Raw genomic sequence first — 20351 nt, forward strand, 5'->3', positions numbered from 1 at the left:
GAGCTCTGTAAGGAAGCCCAGCGTGCTTTGCTAGTGCTAAGTCTAAAAGATATCAGATTGAGTGTGATGGGTAAGCCCAGCTGAGCGATTCCTGAGAGCCAGGAATTTGGTTCTAGGAATGAAAATGAGTGCTGGTGACAATTTGTAAGGACAAGCTTTATATCTGTCCTAAGGTACCGTGGAAGGTCATTCCTAGACTTGGAGACAAAACCATAGAGCTGGGCCACTAGAGAAAGCGAGAAGGTAAGAAACAGAATCAGACGGTGCAGCAGCTCTGTTGGAACGGCCAGAATTTGGCAGACTTTCCAAGTGTTCTGGAATGAATCCACATCAGCTAATTCTTCAGAAAAGCGACATCTCCAAGGTGGTAGTAATGCATTACCATCAGAAGATACATAGAATACTGTAACTTTCAATTATCTAACAGTTATCATAAGCTCTGAATATATCATTCACTTTAATAATAATAACAGTTAAAAGAGAGTGATTGTATCTATGTTCATATACACTGCCTAGAATTACAGCCATAAGCTCCTACTCTTGGAAACAATTTTGCCCAAATATTTACATTTCTTGATCAAGAGCATCCAAGGTGCACAATCGAACCCGTGACGTCTATAGTATTCATGCTTGCTCTTTTTCCTCTCTCCTCCTCTTATTCTAGGACCCTCCCCAGACGGTTTCAAACACTTAAGACCAGAAAAGTAATGTTGAAACAGAAACCGAATGCCTTATAATCAAACCCAGTTCATTTTATAAACTCATTGCTGGTTAAGATTTACCTCCAGTTAAGGGCCAACCCTCCAAATGTTCACTCAGTGTTACTGATCATGTGAAAGGTCAGCAAATCATTTGAGCAAAAGAGACTAACAAGTGAAAAATCCAGTGTCTCACCCAGCTCCACATCTTGATCATCGGTGAGCACAAGAATAATGTTGGGTCGGATGTTTTTTCGCTCCTGCTGTATCCGTCCTCTGAACCTCTGGGATCTGACAGTCGAACAGAGGCTCCCCAGCAGCTCCGTGCCCAGGACAGCCAAAACCAGCGCACAGCAAGAAAACTGCATTGTGTTTGGTCCAATGTTGCGAAACCGACAGAATGTCTCAGCCTCCTGGGTTCTGCAGGTCTGGGCAGTCAGAGAAAAAGGGAGAGGGGGAGATGAAAATGAAATCCAAACCCCAAACACAGTTGCAGAAAAAGGGCTACAACAAAGTGAGAGCTGGCACGTGAACTGTGAGAGAGAGGGCTGCACATGAGTCAGAAGTGGCAAACTCTCCCAGGAGCTGGGGGGGGGGGGGGGGGGAACGGTTAAGCACTTGATTATTTTGCAAATTCACTTTTGTCTTTTATTCTCATTCCAACTTTTCTTATTTCAAAATTCATTGCCAAAATAGAATTTCCAACACAGAGCTCAAATGCAAAAGCCTTCTGACAAGAGCTAATACCTTGAATTAGGTATCCTGGTTGAATAATCAATTTCTGTACTCAGAGGTATTCAGAACATCTGCAGATGGGGTCCTAGAGGGGGAGAAGAAATAAGAAGGACACGTCAGTCAAGGGTTTTGATACAGGTTTTGGTCTGAAGTAGTCTCTCGAAACAGTATATATATATATGAAACTATATATATATATATATATATATATATATATATATATATATATATATATATATATATATACTGTCCATACCCCAAAAGGGAGAAACAGAAGAAAACGATATTCAGAGCTGCTAACAAATGACTCAAAAAATATCTTCATTTCATAATCAGCTCCTTAAAGGGTGACATGGGTACCATCCCTGCTCACACTCTGACAGTACTTGAAACATCCCCAAGAAAACTCATGATTGACCAGGAAACGCCCGCAGCACCTGTGAAACCACAGTGGGTTTGCAGAGTATCTGCATCTGGGGAGTGGTTGGCACGAGGGGGCGTGCTAGGGGAGCGTTGACTCACCTGCATAGACACTGAGTACTTATCAAGCAGAATAAAATGCAAGGCTGTCATTTGTCATCTGCATTATGTCACTCACGACCCAGGAGAGTTCTTTCTGCTGACAAAGACTTCATAGGAAGTGACTGGGAGGGCAACCTTTCCCAGCCCCCGAAAAGCTCCTAACTGTCCTCCATCAATCACCGGGGGGAAGGGGTGCTTCCTCCGGGCGAGGCTCGTCCCTGTCCCTCCGGCCAGCCCGTGTCCTCAGCACGCCAGCGCCTAGGGGGACAGAGCCCTCCTTCAACTGTCAGCACCAGCCTCACTCTTAGCGGGACCTGGCGCGGTGCCACCAGCAGAGAGGTCCTGCCGCAGCACTAAACCTGCAAAGCGAAATGATTGATTGGCTCGGAAGCTGGAGGGTAGACACTACGCTTCCACATTACAAAATAAAAATAAATCAGATCTGGAGGGGAGTGCTGCAAAATCTTGGCAAATCTGCCCAAGAGGAGACTTTCGAAAGGGTTGGAAGAACGCCCCTTTCACTTTAGAGCTCCAACCTGCTCAAAGCGTTTCTCTTGGACTTCTGATAGTAAAGGGCTCATTAAAAACAACAAAAAAAATCTTTCTTTTGGACGTCAGGAGGGAATGTCTGTATGGGAATTTAGGCCGCCCTAATATTAATTAGATAGCAGCCCGCTTCGTCAGCCACTCTGTCCCCACACACCTGAGGGTCTGTATTTTGAATTGCAACAATAAACTGGCATCAGATAAAGAAGCATAACGAATCAAGTGTGAGAATTGCAAGGCAGAAGGAAAGGCACTCCATCGCTCATTTCCATGCCTTAAATTCTGGAGGGTGACATGGGGCAGCGGGAGAAGAAAGAAGAAAGACTGTGGACTGTTTACCCCAGCCACACACAAAATTTTGTTTTACACAAACACACACACCCCTATTATTTTAAACTTTATGAGCTGTTTTGTAAACAGTTCTAATGCTTTTCACTCTGCAGCCTGTAATTACTTTGAGAGAGAGAGACAGAGAGAGAGAGACTCTGTAAGAATAGATTTTCAACAAAAATCTAGCACTGTAGGAAGGCAGAGCATCAAACCAACCACCTCCGACGGACCCTGTGGCTCTGAGAAAGTCAATATGCAAGGTTGAGTGGGGTTTTTGTTTTGGGGGTTTTTTGGGCAATAACGCAGGGTTATTTCGGTGATTGCTGTGCGTGCAGAACACTGACAGCCAGCAATTGTTCTGCCCTGACTGTTTGGTTTCTGTGCATTTGTTTCAAGTCGTGAGAAAACTGATACAAGCAAGAAAGACAGGAGAGGGAAAGAAAGAAGTCAAACAATGGCTGTCCCCCGCAGAGGAGCATCGGGCTAAAGAGCTACCTGCAGACATTTCTTTAGAAGCTTGGTCCTTTAAGTAGCAAGAGTTTGCTCACCTCTCAAAGCCTGCAAGGGTGTGCGAAGAGAGAGTGAACAGGAGCTGTTTGCATCGGCTCGAGTCATAAGCCAGCGTCTGCTGACAGTAGCACCCCAGAAAGTACAGTCAGCTGCCCAGAGTCGCGCACACAGGAGCGCTGGGAGTTTAAATAATCAGCCCCACATGCAACTGAAAAGTCCTCACAATTAAGATGCTGATAACATTCCCTGGAACCCGATCAACATCACTGGTTATTCTTTTCTTTATCTTATTTACTTTGTCTCTTCCTTTAGGAAAAAGAAAATTAGCCTTAATGATACCTTGAATAAACTACATCGAACTACATCGAAAAGCATTTCCTAATGAAGAAAAGGGACAGCCAAGTAGATGCATTTTTTTTTCCTATAATGTGACTTTCCTTAGAGAGTTAAAGGTGCAGAAGAAGCCTACATTTTTTTTTTTTTCTGCCACAGTTTATTATAGATTCAGGGAGTGCGTATGCAAACGCGGAGAAATCGAATGGCTCGGAAAACTGGACTTTCAGACAGGTCTGACCATAGCAGGAGCACGCTATCCCTACCCCTTCTCCCTTCGCTAACACACAAAACACACCGCTCGGAAAAACCTGCACACAGACAATTCCTTATTCAAAAATGACCTTTTAAAACCTGTCATCCTCTCACTGCCTGGTGTCCAGCTCCCGAAGGAAAAGAAGTAAAGAAGAAGAAAAAAAATTGACAGACAAATACAGAACTTGACAAAGGAGACAAGGATGCAATGTTTGAATTGGATACTTTGTGGTGGACGACAAGTGTCCTTAGAGACTAACAATTTGTCCTGAGAAACAGCAGAAAATGGGAGAAATGGTAAAAGGGGTTTTTCTCACACAAGGAAAGTGAGCTCGAGGAACGGTGTTGTATTCATGAATCAGGACCAGAATACAAGTTGCCTTTTCTTCAAGCCCTAAAATGAAAACACCATTGTAGCTATGGCCCGTTGATGTGGAAAGTTTTTCGGGCTTTGTTTAGGGCAGTCAAGCCAAACTATAAATGTGACATTAAAAGTTTCAAGTCACACATAAAGGGAAAAAACAGACCAGGGAGACTTCGAGCCAACTGGATGGAAAGTCCACCTCACATTTGCTCAGTGAGCAACACCCCACACGAAATCAAGACCCTCATTGCCTTGGCGGGTAGATGCCTGTCTTCACCATGCTCCCCTGTCTGGGCAGCTGGTGCTGAGGTCCAAGGTGGGTGGCAACACTGCTTTGTCCACTGCATTGGTTCTCAAGGTGTAACGCAGGACTTTGGGGAGTGCCTGAGATCCTTTCTGGGGAGGGTCCAAGAGATCAGCACTGTTTTGATAGAAACAGTGACTCATTCGCTTTTGTCACTGTGTTGACATTTGCACTGGTGGGTAAAATAAATCCCTTTTGTCCGAATCAAGGGAGAATCACATACAGTTCAAAAAAAAAAAAAAAAAGCCAGTTTCATTCAAAACGAAACAGTAAAACGACTAGTTATATTAAATCCTGACCCTCGAACGCACATCTTTTCTTTTTAATTTTGTTTTATGAGAGAGGAAGTACATGGAGAGCTCCTTGTCGCCTACGGATCTGATGATAGTCGAGGAACTGCACTTACGTGACTGAGTTACAGGCTCCGCTAGACACTGCTTTTGGCTCCTGGAGCACTATTTTTACTTGAATGAATTATTTGGACTTGGGTATTTGGCAGACATTTCTTAAGGAATAAATGAAATGAGACTGTCATTTCAAGGAAAACAGCTGACAATATTTGTTGTATTTGTTGCCAATGGCAGAAATCTAGCTTCCCAGCTAAACTCAGAATTTTGGAGAACTTGTATCTGCCACCATGAACTTGACAGCTTACCAATATGTAAAACCTTTCAATGACATTGATGTCGATATTAGCAAATGTTAGTTTTTGATATTGAAAAATGAAATGTGTCAACATTTAGCATATTTGCATAATTCAGTGAGCCAATATTTCCCAAATGACCAAATAAAATGCTACAAAATCATGCAGCAGCAAAACAATTTCAAAGTGCAAGATGACCATTGGATTTTAATGTAACAGAGTATGAAAGCTCATTGATGGGGTTTCAGATTATTTAGGACTACTAATCTTTAAGAAGTCACTACTTGTCAAGTTTTGGCATAGTATCAAAGGAGATCTACAAGTGTCTGAAAAAGCCATTAAAATACTTTTCTTTTTCCAGCTACTTATCCATGTGAGGCTAAATTTTATTACTATAGTTCAACTGAAACAATATATTTCAACAGATTAAATGCAGAAGTAGATATAAAAATCCAGCTCTCTTCTATTCAGATACAGATGTGTAAAAATGTAAAACAACGTCAGGACACCTGGGTGGCTCAGTTGGGTAAGCATCTGCCTTCAGCTCAGGTCATGATCCTGGGGTCCTGGGATGAAGTCCTGCATCAGGCTCCCTGCTCAATGGGGAGTCTTCTTCTCCCTCCTCCTCTGCCCCCTCCCCGCAACCCCCCCCTTGGCTTGTGCCCTCTCTCTCTCTCTCAAATAAATAAATAAAATCTTAAAAAAAAAAGGAAATTACAACTGAGGGATTTAAAAAATATTTTTAAATTCTTTTGAAAATAACAATAATAAATCTATTACATGTTAAATGATATATTTTGTGAAAAATAACTATATTTTCCAAACCAAAAAAGTATTGGTAACTAAAGTGGCATTCTTTTACATTTTTAAAAAAGATTTTATTTATTTATTTGAGAGAGAGAGTGCGAGCAGGGGGAGGGGCAGAAGGACAAGCAGTCTCCCCGCTGAGCTGGGAGCCCGATGTAGGATTCGATCCTGGGACCCCGAGACCATGACCTGAGCCGAAGTCAGGTGCTTGACTGACTGAGCCACCCAGGCGCCCCCCCCCCAGTTGTAATTTCTAATTATCAATAGCTATAATCGACATAAACAAAAGCTCGAGAGTCTTCAATAAATTTTAATAATACAAAAGGATCCTGAGCCCCAGAGTTTGAGAATTGCTGGCCTAGCATATGCCCAGCACCATAGTTAAGCCCTGATTTTCACCTCTAAGGCTGTAGATTTGGCCCTATTCACAAACATTTATTTTTTTGTCCCTTAAAGCCCTGAAACTGTCCTAAGTTCTAAGTGCCTTGTATACACAGAGGCTGTTGATGAGTGAGGACACCCTGTGTTTTGTTTGCTTGTTTGTTTTTAAAACGGAGGATAACAGAATTGTACAAATGCATGCCCACCCATCTAAAATATGTTATAGACAGGATCAGAACCCAATCAGCACAGAAATAAACCTCTCAGGGATGGGACAAAGGAATTATTTCTAGTACAAAGCAATGCCACCCCATAGTTAAGGCAGAGAAAAAAAATAGGGGACACCATAACCAATCAAAACAGCAGGAGAGATTAGGCCAGCATTATGCAATTATTCAAAGCTGAATTTAGCCAGAACACACTTAGTTTATCCTAAGAGTGAAGTAAAATACAATTCTACCAGCAAGAAGCTGGTATCCACATCCCACCCCCTCCGCCTGCAGCCAATCTACATACTCACATTTCTAAGGGTCTGTTTATGTGGCCCCTTTCCCTTAATTTTGGCTTTCAAGTTTCCCATACATTACTTCTTTTCTTTAGGGGAAGTCTTCAGGACATGCTATCTTCTTTATAATATATGGAAACTATGAAGGAGCTAATTTCTTCTTTTAAAAACCCCATAGCTGGCAAAGTTCATCTACTGTTAATCCCCAGAAACCATATTTCCTGATCTAATTTATTACAACTCCAAGCAAAAGAGATAGACAACAGTCTCCTTCTGGTGCAGTAACATTTTTATACCCCTGTAATAATAAATCTCTTCCAATAACCAGTGACACGTGAAAAGCCTTCATTGCTGACCTGGAGCACTTTTGGAGAAATACTGGGCTAAATAATGAAATCCTCCTCTCACAATATTTGCTTTCCTTCCCTTTCTCCCTTTCTACTGTTTTTCCTGCCAACCTGTGAATCCTGAAATCGACAGGAATCTTAAGAAGTCATCTATTCACAAAACTGTTAGTGTTGGTTTTCCCTGGGGTATGGTGAGGGAGAGGAACAGGTTTTGTTTTTATTTCATTCCTGTCTATATTGGATTTTTTTTCAATGGGTTGTTGCATTATAAAAATAGAGATAAATGTACGTCTCCTACATTTTCCCTCTGTCTTCTCAGGGAGGAAGAGAATAGATAGAAGGAGCAGTGATAAGCACAAAGGGAGAGGTGATAGCAGGAAATGTACTTTTGAGACTTGCCCCACAAAGGTAGGAAGTAAAACCACATAAAATGAGTTTACCAAGGGCACTTTAGAGAATGCAAAAAGTCTAAGACGAAGATTTGTCCAGCTTCTTTCAAATAGGAATTAGCAAAACAAAGGAAAACAAAGTGGTCTAAAATTTATGAAAAGAACCAAAAGGATCTCATATTCCTGAAGCAGATGCTGCGAAGTGTCTGAAGGGTCTAATAATGGTCACTGGTTGCAGTGGTGGCAGTGAGAACAAAGGGATTATTGGGGTTCTAGAGAAAAAGGAACATTGGGAATTTCAGTTCAGATGGGCCTGGCGAAAGACATCAATGTCGGCAAAAAGAATTACAAATGTGGCCTTAGACATCTTAGCTAGGTCTTAAAGTATATGGTTTATGACGTGAAATTCTTTTCAATTCCCCTGCAGTTTTAGGTATTTATAGCTTATTTGTTTTTAAAGATTTTATTTACTTATTTGAGAGAAAGAGAGAGCAGAGGGAGAGGGAGATAATCCCTAGCCGAGTCTGCACTGAACACAGAGCCCAATTTGGGGTTCGATTCCAGGACCCCGAGATCATGACCTGAGCCAAAACCAAGAGTCGGACGCTTAACTGACGGAGCCACCCAGGTGCCCCTATAGCTTATTTATATTTAAGTATCTTGAGGTATTGCATTAGTCAGCAGAAGTAGTTTGTTGCAATAAGAAATAAGCCCCAAATACCAGTGACTTAACACAATGAAAGTGTATCTGTCACTCAGACTGCAATCACACACAGGGTGGTAGCAGGGAGCTTTGCTCGGCCCGGTCATGCACGGACACAGGCTGACGGGCACTGTGGTCCTGTTGCTGGGCTGGACCAAGAGAGGCAGGAAAAACCCGACAAAACTGGAGCATCTTGCTGGAGAGCTTTTCACCATTCCGACTTGGAAGAAGCTTGGCTCATACCTAACACTTCGTTCGCTGTCATTATCACATGGCTCCACCCGGCTGCAAGAGGGCTGAAACTTTGGTGGAGCAGACGAAGTGTTTGCTGAGCACTCCCGTCTATGCCACAAGCATCAGGTTTCATCAGCACCTTATGTATTTGTTTTGTTTTCTCTCACAGGCGTGTGCATGTGTGTATATGCACGTACTTAAGATACGTGTATACATATATTTAGACATACGCAGACACATATTGCAAGCAATGAAGGAACATAGTCCTTGTAGCTTAAAGTTCAACCATTTCTAGGGACTAGAAATGTACCTTTTAAAAGGTTTCTAGATTTTTGGGGGGACATGTTTCATTTTAGTTTGTTTCCCTGACGTACATAGTCTGCCACAATAAGAATTTATTTAAAAGTTCCACAATTCTTTTTTTTTTTTTTTAAGATTTTATTTATTTATTTGACAGAGAGAGAGAGACAGTGAGAGAGGGAACACAAGCAGGGGGAGTGGGAGAGGAAGAAGCAGGCTTCCAGCAGAGGAGCCTGATGTGGGGCTCAATCCCAGAACGCCGGGATCACGCCCTGAGCGAAGGCAGACGCTTAACAACTGAGCAACACAGGCGCCCCTAAAGGTTCCACAATTCTTGCAATACATTTAAGTTGAAGAAAAAATATTCTTTTAAAGATTTTATTTGTTTATTTGAGAGAGAGTGAGCATGAGTGAGCGGGGCTGTAGGGGCAGAGGGAGAGGAAGAAGCAGACCCCTTCCCCCCCACCCGCCGAGCAGGAAGCCCGAAGTGGGACTTGATCCCAGGACCCTGAGATCATGACTTGAGCTGAAGGCAGATGCTTAAGAGACTGAGCCATCCAGGCGCCCCAAAAGAAAATATTTTTAAACGACCAATCAGATGCTAAATCTATACTTCAAAAGCGTTTCTCCAAATATTTTCTCGTAGTTAAAATCTATGTGAGGAAAGAGGAACACCTGACTTTACGATATTAATTAAGCTGCAGTCAAAAGAGTTCCACTGGCCTACTTTCTATGCCATCAAGCTCACCACCAATATAGTGCTCGTTAACATTTTCTAAGGGATTCAATACAGCAGAGTAGAGTCACAAGAGATCCTGCTGGCCCCACACAGAGTGATGACCAAGAAAGCAATCCTGGGAAACAGAGTGTGAAAGATGAATTCGCATTTCAAAACAACGCTCGTTCCTAAAGACAAGGGGGGCATATATGGAGAGTAACTCTCCCCCCCCCCCCACCAGATGTATTACTTACAGGAGAACCTTTTAAAGAAATCAGACATTCGTGTTTAGGTCAACTCCTTTGCTCAGAGACATTTTCAAGGAAACGATAAATGCAGATGACTTCATGTATTGATATTTCAAAAATACTCCTTCACAAGTTGTACGGGGAACTACTATTTTGAGATTTCTTTGTACTACTGGCTAAAGACGTAATTCCAAGTCTTTTAATGACAACATTGTCTTCAACACGTGCTTTATACGTACCGAAATCCTTACGCGATCTTTAGACTGTCCTCTAGCTATACACGTACCTCCAAACACTAACGAGCATGGCTGCGTATTTATCGAGCGAAAAGAGCAACTCTGCTTAAGTTTCAAGTGAGATGCACGCCTGCAATCATGGAAAATACTATTACAGGAGAACCCACTGAGTAACTAATAGGCCTACCTAGGAAAATTAATTTGGTGATCTTAGCCATACTGCATGCGTGAAGCCTATGACGAAAGTGAATTGTCCATTCTGGTTGACATCCTTCAGATACATGGCATTCCTGTCCAATCAAATTCATCCAGCGACCCTCGAATCATTAGCTGGACATGAAGATATTTACCAACGTTTTCAGAGGGATTAGCACGTGGACGGATACAGGAGGCGATTTTTAAGACCATAAATTCACTAACGCTTACTGATTCAAATGATGCCGCTTGCATCAGAGGCCTGTAGTCCCTTGAAACTTAAACTAGGCCTTCTGTTGCCTGGACAGAAGCTGAGAAAAACCGTAGCTAATAAAAAAAGAATGTTTGGCTGCATTGTTACGAAAGAGTAAACTTTATGACACTTTAAACTGAAGGATTTATAGAATGAAAATTCTGAGTCATGTTATCACCTTAAACTATTATTTGTCATATTTGTAAGATAATCTTCCTGCAAAGGCTGAGATGAGGATCTCTGCCTGTAGATGTTTGGGGCAAATTTATGCTATTTTCACGAGAGGTTCTTTATACACAGATGTTTACAGTTGGACGAGTCCTAGATTTCATCTAGGTCACAAGTGCTCAGTGGTGTTCCACTTCCAGAACTTATGTTCTCGCTAACCACTCTACTTTGTTTTAAATTTTCATTTCTCAGCACACACAAAAACAGGACTTGTCACACAAAGAAACTGATATAATTAAACCAGATGATGTGGCCCGCAAGTAAAATCAGCCATTCATGAAAGCTGGTCACCAGAGGCCATTTCAAACAATGCGTATTTCAAAGTAATCTAAAGTAATCCCATCTCTCTACTGATTTGGTTTCCATGAAGTCTTAAGCACATGTGTGCTCCGAGAAGGAGGCTTATTAAAACCTGATGTGATATTAGAGATTATAATGCAACAGGGTTGGGCTGATTTTAATACCTGAATCTTCAAAAAGAAAGCAATTTTCAATGATATGTGTAAGCTTACTAAAAACATTCTGCATACAAAGGTAGATGGTGTTTACTTACTAGTTAAGAAAAAAAAATAAGGAATGGTCCCTGTTATCTGAATGGGGTTCATATTTATATATAAAATTGGCATATAAAAGTGGAGGAGAATGTGGAAATTAAGAAACAAAACAGAGGAGCATAGGGGAAGGGAGGGAAAAATAAAACAAGACGAAATCAAAGTGGGAGACAAACCAAAAGAGACTCTTAATCATAGGAAACAAACTGAGGGTTGCTGGGGCGGGGGGATAGGGTAACTGGGTGATGGACATTAAGGAGGGCACGTGATGTGATGAGCACTGGGTGTTGTATACAACTGATGAATCACAGAACTCTACCTCTGAAACGAATAATACACTATATGTTAATTAATGGAATGTAAATAAAAGAAAATAAAATTTTTAAAAAACTGGTGGAGAAACTAAAACAGTTTTCACTGATGGACAAATAGGAAAAGCACAGTAAATATCTGCAGCTATGCATAGTGAGGAGCTTGGATTATTTAGAAAATTCTTTATAAAGCTGGGAATCTCTAGCACATCATTCTTGTGGCTCACCATGGTGAAACATTATCAAAATGTGTCCTAGAACAGCATTTGACAACTTAAAAATAGTAGCTATCCTTGTTAGTAGGACTGGATTCTTACAATTACTGAGTGATTGCTTATGTTTACCAATACCTCCAGACCTGGAGGATCTCTGGGGATTTTATTTATTTTTTTATTTTTTTAAAATTTTTTTTAAAGATTTTATTTATTCGACAGAGATAGAGACAGCCAGCGAGAGAGGGAACACAAGCAGGGGGAGTGGGAGAGGAAGAAGCAGGCTCATAGAGGAAGAGCCTGATATGGGGCTCGATCCCATAACACCGGGATCACGCCCTGAGCCGAAGGCAGACGCTTAACCGCTGTGCCATCCAGGCGCCCCTATTTGTTTGTTTTTCCTGATCCTTTTTCTATTTTCTAATTGTACAGTTGACTCTTGATCAACGTGGGTATGAACTGCATGGGTCCACTTATACATGGACTTTTAAAAAGTAAATACAGTACTGTAAATGTATTTTCCTTTCCTTATGATTTTCTTAATAACATTTTCTTTTCCCCAGCCTACTTTATTATAAGAATACAATATATAATACATACAACATAAAACACGTGTGTTAATTGACTATGTTATCAATAAGACTTCTGGTCAACAGTAGGCTATTAGGAGTTAAGCTTTTGAGGAGTCAAAAGTTATACTCAGATTTTTGGCCGTGCAGAGGCTGGTGGCTCCAAGTCCTGTGTTGTTCAAGGGTCAACTGTATTTAGTTTCAATCATGGATGAAAATATAAAGGATTAGATTTGATATGTTTCTATCCATTTCAGGATCTTCTGCATACAGCTCTAGATCCTTGCAAAGCACATAAAAGAAAACATGTAAATGATCATGAACAGGTTTGTGACATTAGCAAAACCCAACACCCTGACACACGGAAAATGTGCTATTCCTCACTGGAACAGTGCTTCACACACTCGATTGTATATGAGAAAGGGGGTTAGCAACTGCGCTTAATGGAGTTAATGTGCAGGACAAAAATCTAGAAAATACATTGTCAAAATTTCTTAGTTTAAGGGTGTCATAGACTGAACGTTCGTGTACTCGCCTCAAATTCATACGTTGAAATCCTAACCCCTAATATCAGGCGGTGGGGCCTCTGGGATGTAATTAGGTCATGAGGGAACCCTCGAATGGGATTAGTATCCTCATACCAGGGATCCCAGAGAGCTCTCCCACCCTTTTCCATGTGAGGACACTGAGAAGACCACCCTCTGTGAACCAGGATGTAGGCTCTCACCAGATACCAAATCTGCCAGCACCCTGACCTTGAACTTCTAGCTTCCAGAATTGTGAAAAATAAATGTTTGTTATTTAAACCTCCCCAGCGTATGGTATTTTTGTTTAAGCAGTTCAGGTAGAAAGACAAAAGGGATCTTAAAGCTTACCTAGATTAACTCTGAACTAATGAATAAAGTTCTCTAGAAGTGAAAACCTGCTTACCTGGGTAACACAGAACTCACAAGGCCACCTGTGTAGTTTAGGGAAGCATTTAAGCTTAGAAAATTCTCCCTTTTATTGAACTAAATCCTGTCCTCCTCTCATCTAAATGTTTCATCATGTTCTAGTCTACTAAGCCACACAAAATAATTCTATATTCTTCTCTATAACAAATGTATTGATATTTGAAGATGGTCTCCAACTGACTTCTAGATCTTCTCCTCTTAAAAGACATATTTGTGTGCTGGAGAGAGATGGGAGAGCAGTGGAGGGGTTATTTTTGAATTTGGCCATTCCTTGGTTAAGCACTAGATCAAGAGATCCGATAAAGCTGCAGGTGTAGAAGTAAGAAGCCAAAGTATTTAATGCCTTTCAGGCTCAAAGGAATTTTGACGGCTAGACTGCTAATCAATGCTTTCCAAATTCACGAAGGAAAATTTCCTTATGTACGTACTTTCGTGCTTGGACCAAATTCAACTCGGAAGTCTTCCAAAATTTGCATAATTAACTTGTTAATCAGTTTTATCGGAGAATAAAGTCAGACAAGAAAGATGAAGATCCAGGCTAAGAGTTATAATCCAAGTACTGGATTTTTTTTCATCCCTTGACAATTTAGTCATTGATTTCTCTCCAGATTTTGATGAAGCGTTCCTTCTGAGAAACATCTTCTTAGGGGAACCCTCTTACACTGTTGGTGGGAACGCAAGCTGGTGCAGCCAGTCTGGAAAACAATATGGAGGCTCCTCGAAAAGTTGAAAATAGAACTACTTTACAATCCAGCAATTGCTCTACTAGGTATTTACCCAAAGGATACAAAAACATAGATTTGAAAGGGTACATGCACCCCGATGCTTACAGCAGCATTATCAATAATAGCCAAACTATGGAAAGAGTCCAAGTGTCCATCGACTGATGAATGGATAAAGACATGGTATATGTGTATAAAATGGAATATTATTCAGCTGTCAAAAAGAATGAAATCTTGCCATTTGCAACAACATGGATGGAGCTAGAGTGTATTATGCTAGGCAAAATAAGTCAGTCAGAGAAAGACAAATACCATATGATTTCACTCTTATGTAGAATTTAGGAAACAAACCAGATGAACATATGGGAAGGGGGGAAAAGAGAGAAGGAAGCAAACGATAGAGTACAAACTGAGGATTGATGGAGGGAGGTGGGTCGGAGATGGGCTAAATGGGTGATGGGCATTAAGGAGGGCACTTGTTATGATGAACACAGAGTGTTGTATGTACATGATGAATCACTAACTTTTACTTCTGAAACCAACGTTACACTATATGTTAGCTAACTAGAATTTAACTAAAAATTTGGAAGGAAAAAGAAAGAAACAGCTTTACCACATTTGGTTCCCAATTTCAGAATAGTTGGATACTTTTAAAGAGCCATGGAAGAGAAAAACAATCATTGTACCATCACACAAGGGCCCCAAGCTCAAGTACTTAAATCACAAGGTAGAGCAGGGGTTCATCATAATCACCTGAGGGCTCGTTAATTACTCCGGCATTCCCAATTCAGGGATGGGGCCTACCAAATTGCATTTTTAAGACGTTCCCAGTGATGCTGATGTGGATAGTGCTGGTCCAGGGTAGAGCCATCAACCCACTAGCACTAGCGAAAGATGAGGTGCATGGAGCCAAGTCTGGAGAAGGTCTTTCAAGTCTTTTCATGAAGGTTGACCCCTCTGGGTTTTGCACTGGCTAAGGCAGCTGAGATTCACCAGCCAGGGCTACTGAGATTGGCAATTATTTCATAGCTGATGGGACTCTCTCTCTCTCTCTCTCTTTTTAAAATGATTTCATTAATTAATTTGTTTATTTTAGAGAGGGGGGAGGCGGGAAGAGCAAAAGGGGAGGGAGAAGGGGAGAATCTCAAGCAGATTCAGTTCCATCTCAGAGCCCAGTGTGGGGCTTGATCCCACAACCCTGACATCATGACCCGAGCTGAAACCAGGAGTCGGATGCTCAACTGACTGAGCCACCCAGGCGCCCCTGATAGGACTCTTTTGTAAGAGCATTGTGGAGTTGTGGAGAAGGCAAACATTCCACACGCTCAGACTTCAGTAGGCATGGACAACAGAAAGAGTTATCCATTGGAGAGCATTACACGTTCCTCAACAAATAACCAGAAGTAGCTTTCAAATGACCCTCTGATATCCCTTTCTATACATTCTCTTTCAATCTGAAAGACATTGGCATACGGGAGCTCCTGGAGTCTGACAGTAGCCCAGCACAATGTTGAAGTTTGTTACATTTTTAAACAATTGTTATGCACAAAGATAGGTTTACAGCCACTACATTTTATTTTGGATCTCTATGTAGTTATTACCAGCAATTAAGGAGGCAGAGCAAGTAGCTTGCTTTTGTTTTAATGAACCACGCCCCCCCAACCCAGTTTTCCAATTCTGCCCAGCTCTCTCTGCCAATCACGCAGTCTCGGCCTTTCACCCCATCCATCACCTCTTCTTTGAGGCACTGTCCAATGGAGATGCAGCAAAAAAAAATGAACTCTGAATTACACAATATGACCCCCAAATAGACCAACCCACCATGATGTGCAAGGCACGTTAAGTGTTCTGGGGACCCTAAGCTGAGTTCTCCTCCCCACGAAAGGGAACTGGGAAGATTGGACAGAATTAACTGGAGCAAATGGCAAGGGAGCAAACTTCCAAATGACTTCACGTGTCTTCATTCTCGTAACAGCCACTTCTCAGAAGGAGACTAGGTAGTCCTAGCTGAGAAGGGGCAAGAATTTTGGGGTCTGAGTCTTCCAGTTGTCTGACTTCAGGGAGAATATTCCACCCCTTCGTGGACTGCTGTGGAGACTGAAGCATGCCTGAAAAGTGATGCATCTTGAATTGGGGGCCTTTTCTCCTTCTTCCCTTCCCCTTGCACCCCTTCATGTGATTGCTGCTTCTTCATTCCTCAAACTCTACTGCCCCATGATCCCCCACGCCTGGCCCTGACTATTTTCTTCACTTTCTTTTTCCTTTTGCTCTCCCGAGTCTCTAAATTTCTTCCATTTCCAGCTTGTGGATCAAACTTTCCCTTTTATCAAGAAGTAGCAATTCGCACTATTATAGATGAAGCAGTTACCAGGTATCAGACCATTCATAGTCCTTACTTCACTTTATCCCCACCGCATCTCTGTGAAGTAGGTCCAACTCCTACTCACTTTTTTTTTCTTTAGATTTTATTTATTTATTCGACAGAGATAGAGACAGCCAGCGAGAGAGGGAACACAAGCAGGGGGAGTGGGAGAGGAAGAAGCAGGCTCATAGGGGAAGAGCCTGATGTGGGGCTCGATCCCACAACGTCGGGACCACGCCCTGAGCCGAAGGCAGACGCTTAACCGCTGTGCCACCCAGGCGCCCCAACTTTTTTTTTTTTTAAATCAGGAAACCGAGATTCGGGCTACTGAAAGCATCTGTCCAAGATGGCTCAGCAAGGGGCAGAAGCGGGACTACCCCACACCAGAGTCTTTGTTAACTATTTGGTGTGTGGATTGTTTTTCTCAAGTGTCTTTTCACTTTAAAAGATCTTGCATGCCTGAAGAAAGTCTGAACTGGCAAAATTAACGGGGAGACTCTTTTTGGGCAAAAGAAAAATGGGTGTCAGGTGTTGCTGGTGTTTCCAGGCACCTGCCCCTGTGCCTTACAGTATCTACCCCAGGAGAACACAATGGGGCATCAGCATTGCGGCCACATACCACGTACAGGCCCCCTTTCACCTTACAAACAGAAGGGGACCCCACAGAGCTCAGTAAAACAAAGAGCCGTTGCTGGGCGAGACAGTGGACTGGTGTGGCCGAGCATGAATATTCAAGACCACGAGTCACGACTCGGTGAATTCGAGGGTCTCCTCTATTTGTATTTAGCATTGTGTAGTTGTGAGACAACTTGCAATGATTAATTAATCCTTGGTGCCGAGGCAGAAGGTGAAATAATTTGTGCACAGTCACGCAGTTGGTCATTCTCAGGCGGTGAGTGAGTACTGGAGTGCTTCGTTTTCCAGAAAGAAGATTGGACTTGACTTTCTGCTTTTGTGCCTGTGATCCAAGAGATCCACCCCCCCAACCCCTGAAATTTTCTAAAAGGAGGGCAGGTGGCTGCCAGCTGTCCTTAATCCACACCCTCATGACATCATCCTCAATATCTCCAATCCCTGGAAATTCCACCCAGTGAGATCCCACACCCACTGCGGGCCTCGTGCCCCAGCCCCAAGGAGGCCACGGGAGCCCTCCCTGAGGCTCGGCTTCCTGGCTCGCCGGGTGGAGGAAGCACAATCTGGTTCCTATATCGCACGTGGCTGCTGGTGACTGTTTCCTCTAGTGCAATTTTAACCGAGACTGTTCACAGTAATACCTCAATTATCTAACACAGTAGGGGGAAGGCGGGTCTCCAAGCACTTGAATTTTCATGATACCTTACTTTAACTATTTCAAGGCAGAAACAAACAGACGCAATGGAACCATTCTAAGGCATACTGACTCTGCACAAAGAACTCCCAAAACTCATTGGCTTATCACAGAAAAAGGGTTATTGCTCCCTGTGTTAGTTACATGGCGGCTGCAGAAGGGGCTGGCTCAGCCATGCTCCACAGTGTGGCTCTTTGAGTCTCCTGTTTAGGACTCAGGCTGAGGCAGCAGCTCCTGTGTGAGATACACTGTTCTCCTGACCGACACCAGGAGCAGAAGAGAAATTTGGAATGGCGCTCAAAGCATCTGCTCGAACTTGGCATCTGCACACCTGCTTACGCACCGTTGGCCAATGGAAGCCATGTGCTGGAGCCCAGGCTGGGTGGGGTATGTTCTGCTGTCTGGGCAAGTCCCACGCAGTGGGCAGGGACGTTGAACTCTGGTCACTTCTCTGGTGGGGGACGGGCGGCAATAATTGGGGATTATGAGTTAATCTACCACGCACACTTTCAAAAATTAATTACATATTTTCTAGCCTTCAAAGAATACTGGGAATGAGATCACCGTTTTGTTTTGTTTTTATGGCTCTGGGTCATCGTCATTAACAATTCAGACTTTCCCTAAGGGGTGTGACGATATGAAAAGCTGTTGGACCAATACGTGAAAGACACCAGACTGATAGTGTTCAGAATTCCTTTGGATGCTTTTCACAGTATTGTTTTTACCTCCTTTGCAAATATCACTTCTAGTTACTCAGTGTATTTGCCTCTCATAACTCCACTTTCTTTCTTCTAATACGTTAGGGAGGTACCAGAAAGATGGCTTGTTGGACCTTGTTAGATCTGTGTTTAAAGTAAGAGTGAAGACATGCAGGTCTCTCTCAAGGGCAGTATGTTGGATTCTGTGCACAGATGCTGTGACAAACATGTGGGTGTAGGGGCTTCATGGGGGTATTAGATTCCTCTCTGTTTTTGTCTCGTTCGTTGAGGTGGTGGGATAAATGAAGTTAGGGCAGACCTGGCTTTGGATGAAGGTCCATAGGAGAACCCTTGCTTTGCCATTTTCCATATTTAACAAGAATTCTTTTCCAGATAGTTGACCAAGCATTACCACTACCTGCCACTTCTTGATTAATTCCATTTCATTTTATTTTTAAAAAAGATTATTTATTTTTTTGAGAGAGAGCAAGCATAAGCATGAGTGGGGGGAGGGGCAGGAGGAGAGAATCGCAAGCAGACTCCCTGATGAGCGAGGAGCCCAACGTGGGGCTCGATCCCATGACCCATGAGATCACGACCTGAGCCAAAACCAAGAGTCGCATGCTCAACCCACTGAGCCCCCCAAGTGCCCCCCATTTATTTTAATTGCCATACACACTGCATCAACAATCTTTTGTAGAGCCCCTGAGAAAGGCACTTAGTTAGGCACTATTGGAGGTAATGGATGAATGAGAAAAGAGCCCTGCTTTCAAATGCATAGTTACATATGATGTTAGGTGTAATTCAGTTCCAGAATGTGGGCAACTGTCCTCTTTCTAAAGGTAGGACAGATAGGACACTTCGAAAGGCTCCGGGACTCCCTAGAATGTGCATGCTACTCACTTTGGGTTCATACTACCTTGAACACCACAGTGCAGTCTGATCTACATCTTTTTTGGATGAAAACAAACCCCTAAGAGCCATATTTGCCGGTCAAGATAGACGAAAGTCAAATGTCTCCAACCTGGTTAGCGGACAACTATTTCTTAGCTAAATGTAGTTATTTTCTTTTTTTTTTTTTTTAAAGATTTATTTTATTTATTTGACAGAGAGAGAGACAGCCAGCGAGAGAGGGAACATAAGCAGGGGGAGTGGGAGAGGAAGAAGCAGGCTCCCAGCAGAAGAGCCTGACGTGTGGCTCTATCCGAGAACGCCGGGATCACGCCCTGAGCCGAAGGCAGACGCTTAACGACTGAGCTACCCAGGCGCCCCAAATGTAGTTATTTTCTGAAAGCTTGACCCTACGTTGACAACAATTCAACTATGAATAAGATTTTTCATATGTTTAGGTGTTTTCTTGTATCTCACATCCCATTAGAAGATACATTTGTTCTTTCGTGAATAAAATAACTCCTGTGTTCACAATGCATCCCGGTTCAGGAAAAATTGTCATCAATGATCAAATGTGCTCTTCCCCAGACCTTAATAGGAAGGAAGAGCCAGCATTGCTACTTCTTCTCTACTGCAATGCTACCCCCCATAGGAGGTTCACACGGCTGAAGCTAAGACTCCCCGCACACTCAGGCCTTCTGATTCTGCTGCTGGTGGCTTTTTCCCCTAATAAATCAGTTCTTTTTCACTTTGCCTCATTATTGTGTGAATAATTTCCAACTTGATTATCCATGGGTCCTATGTTAAAAATAGAAAGACTAAGGTAACGTGCAAACAGGCAAAGAAAGAAACGCGTTTGCATGAGTTGTAAACCTTCCGTTGCTACTGTTTTCTACCACTCAGTCAAACAGAATGCTTGTATGAAGTTTGTTTATTCTTTCTGCACAAACCCACTGACCTGTGAAAATACA

The 20351-nt window shown here is 42.5% G+C and overlaps 1 protein-coding gene across 5 annotated transcripts in view; it reads right to left on the reverse strand.

The window, feature by feature from the left end:
* Nucleotides 1-20351, reverse strand: part of SULF1 (sulfatase 1) — a 167644-nt gene that overhangs the window by 75588 nt on the left and 71705 nt on the right. For all 5 annotated transcript variants that reach the window (XM_045810133.2, XM_045810135.2, XM_045810132.2 and 2 more), the window contains exons 3-4: nt 1446-1518; nt 895-1126 (exon numbers count right to left, since the gene is read on the reverse strand). In XM_045810133.2, coding sequence (XP_045666089.1) covers nt 895-1066 — 172 coding nt within the window. In that variant the 5' untranslated portion in view covers nt 1067-1126; nt 1446-1518. The remainder of the gene's footprint in view (nt 1-894; nt 1127-1445; nt 1519-20351) is intronic.

Source organism: Ursus americanus, chromosome 9, assembly GCF_024610735.1.
Source record: "Ursus americanus isolate L20-20 chromosome 9, mUrsAme1.1.p, whole genome shotgun sequence".
NCBI lineage: Eukaryota > Metazoa > Chordata > Mammalia > Carnivora > Ursidae > Ursus > Ursus americanus.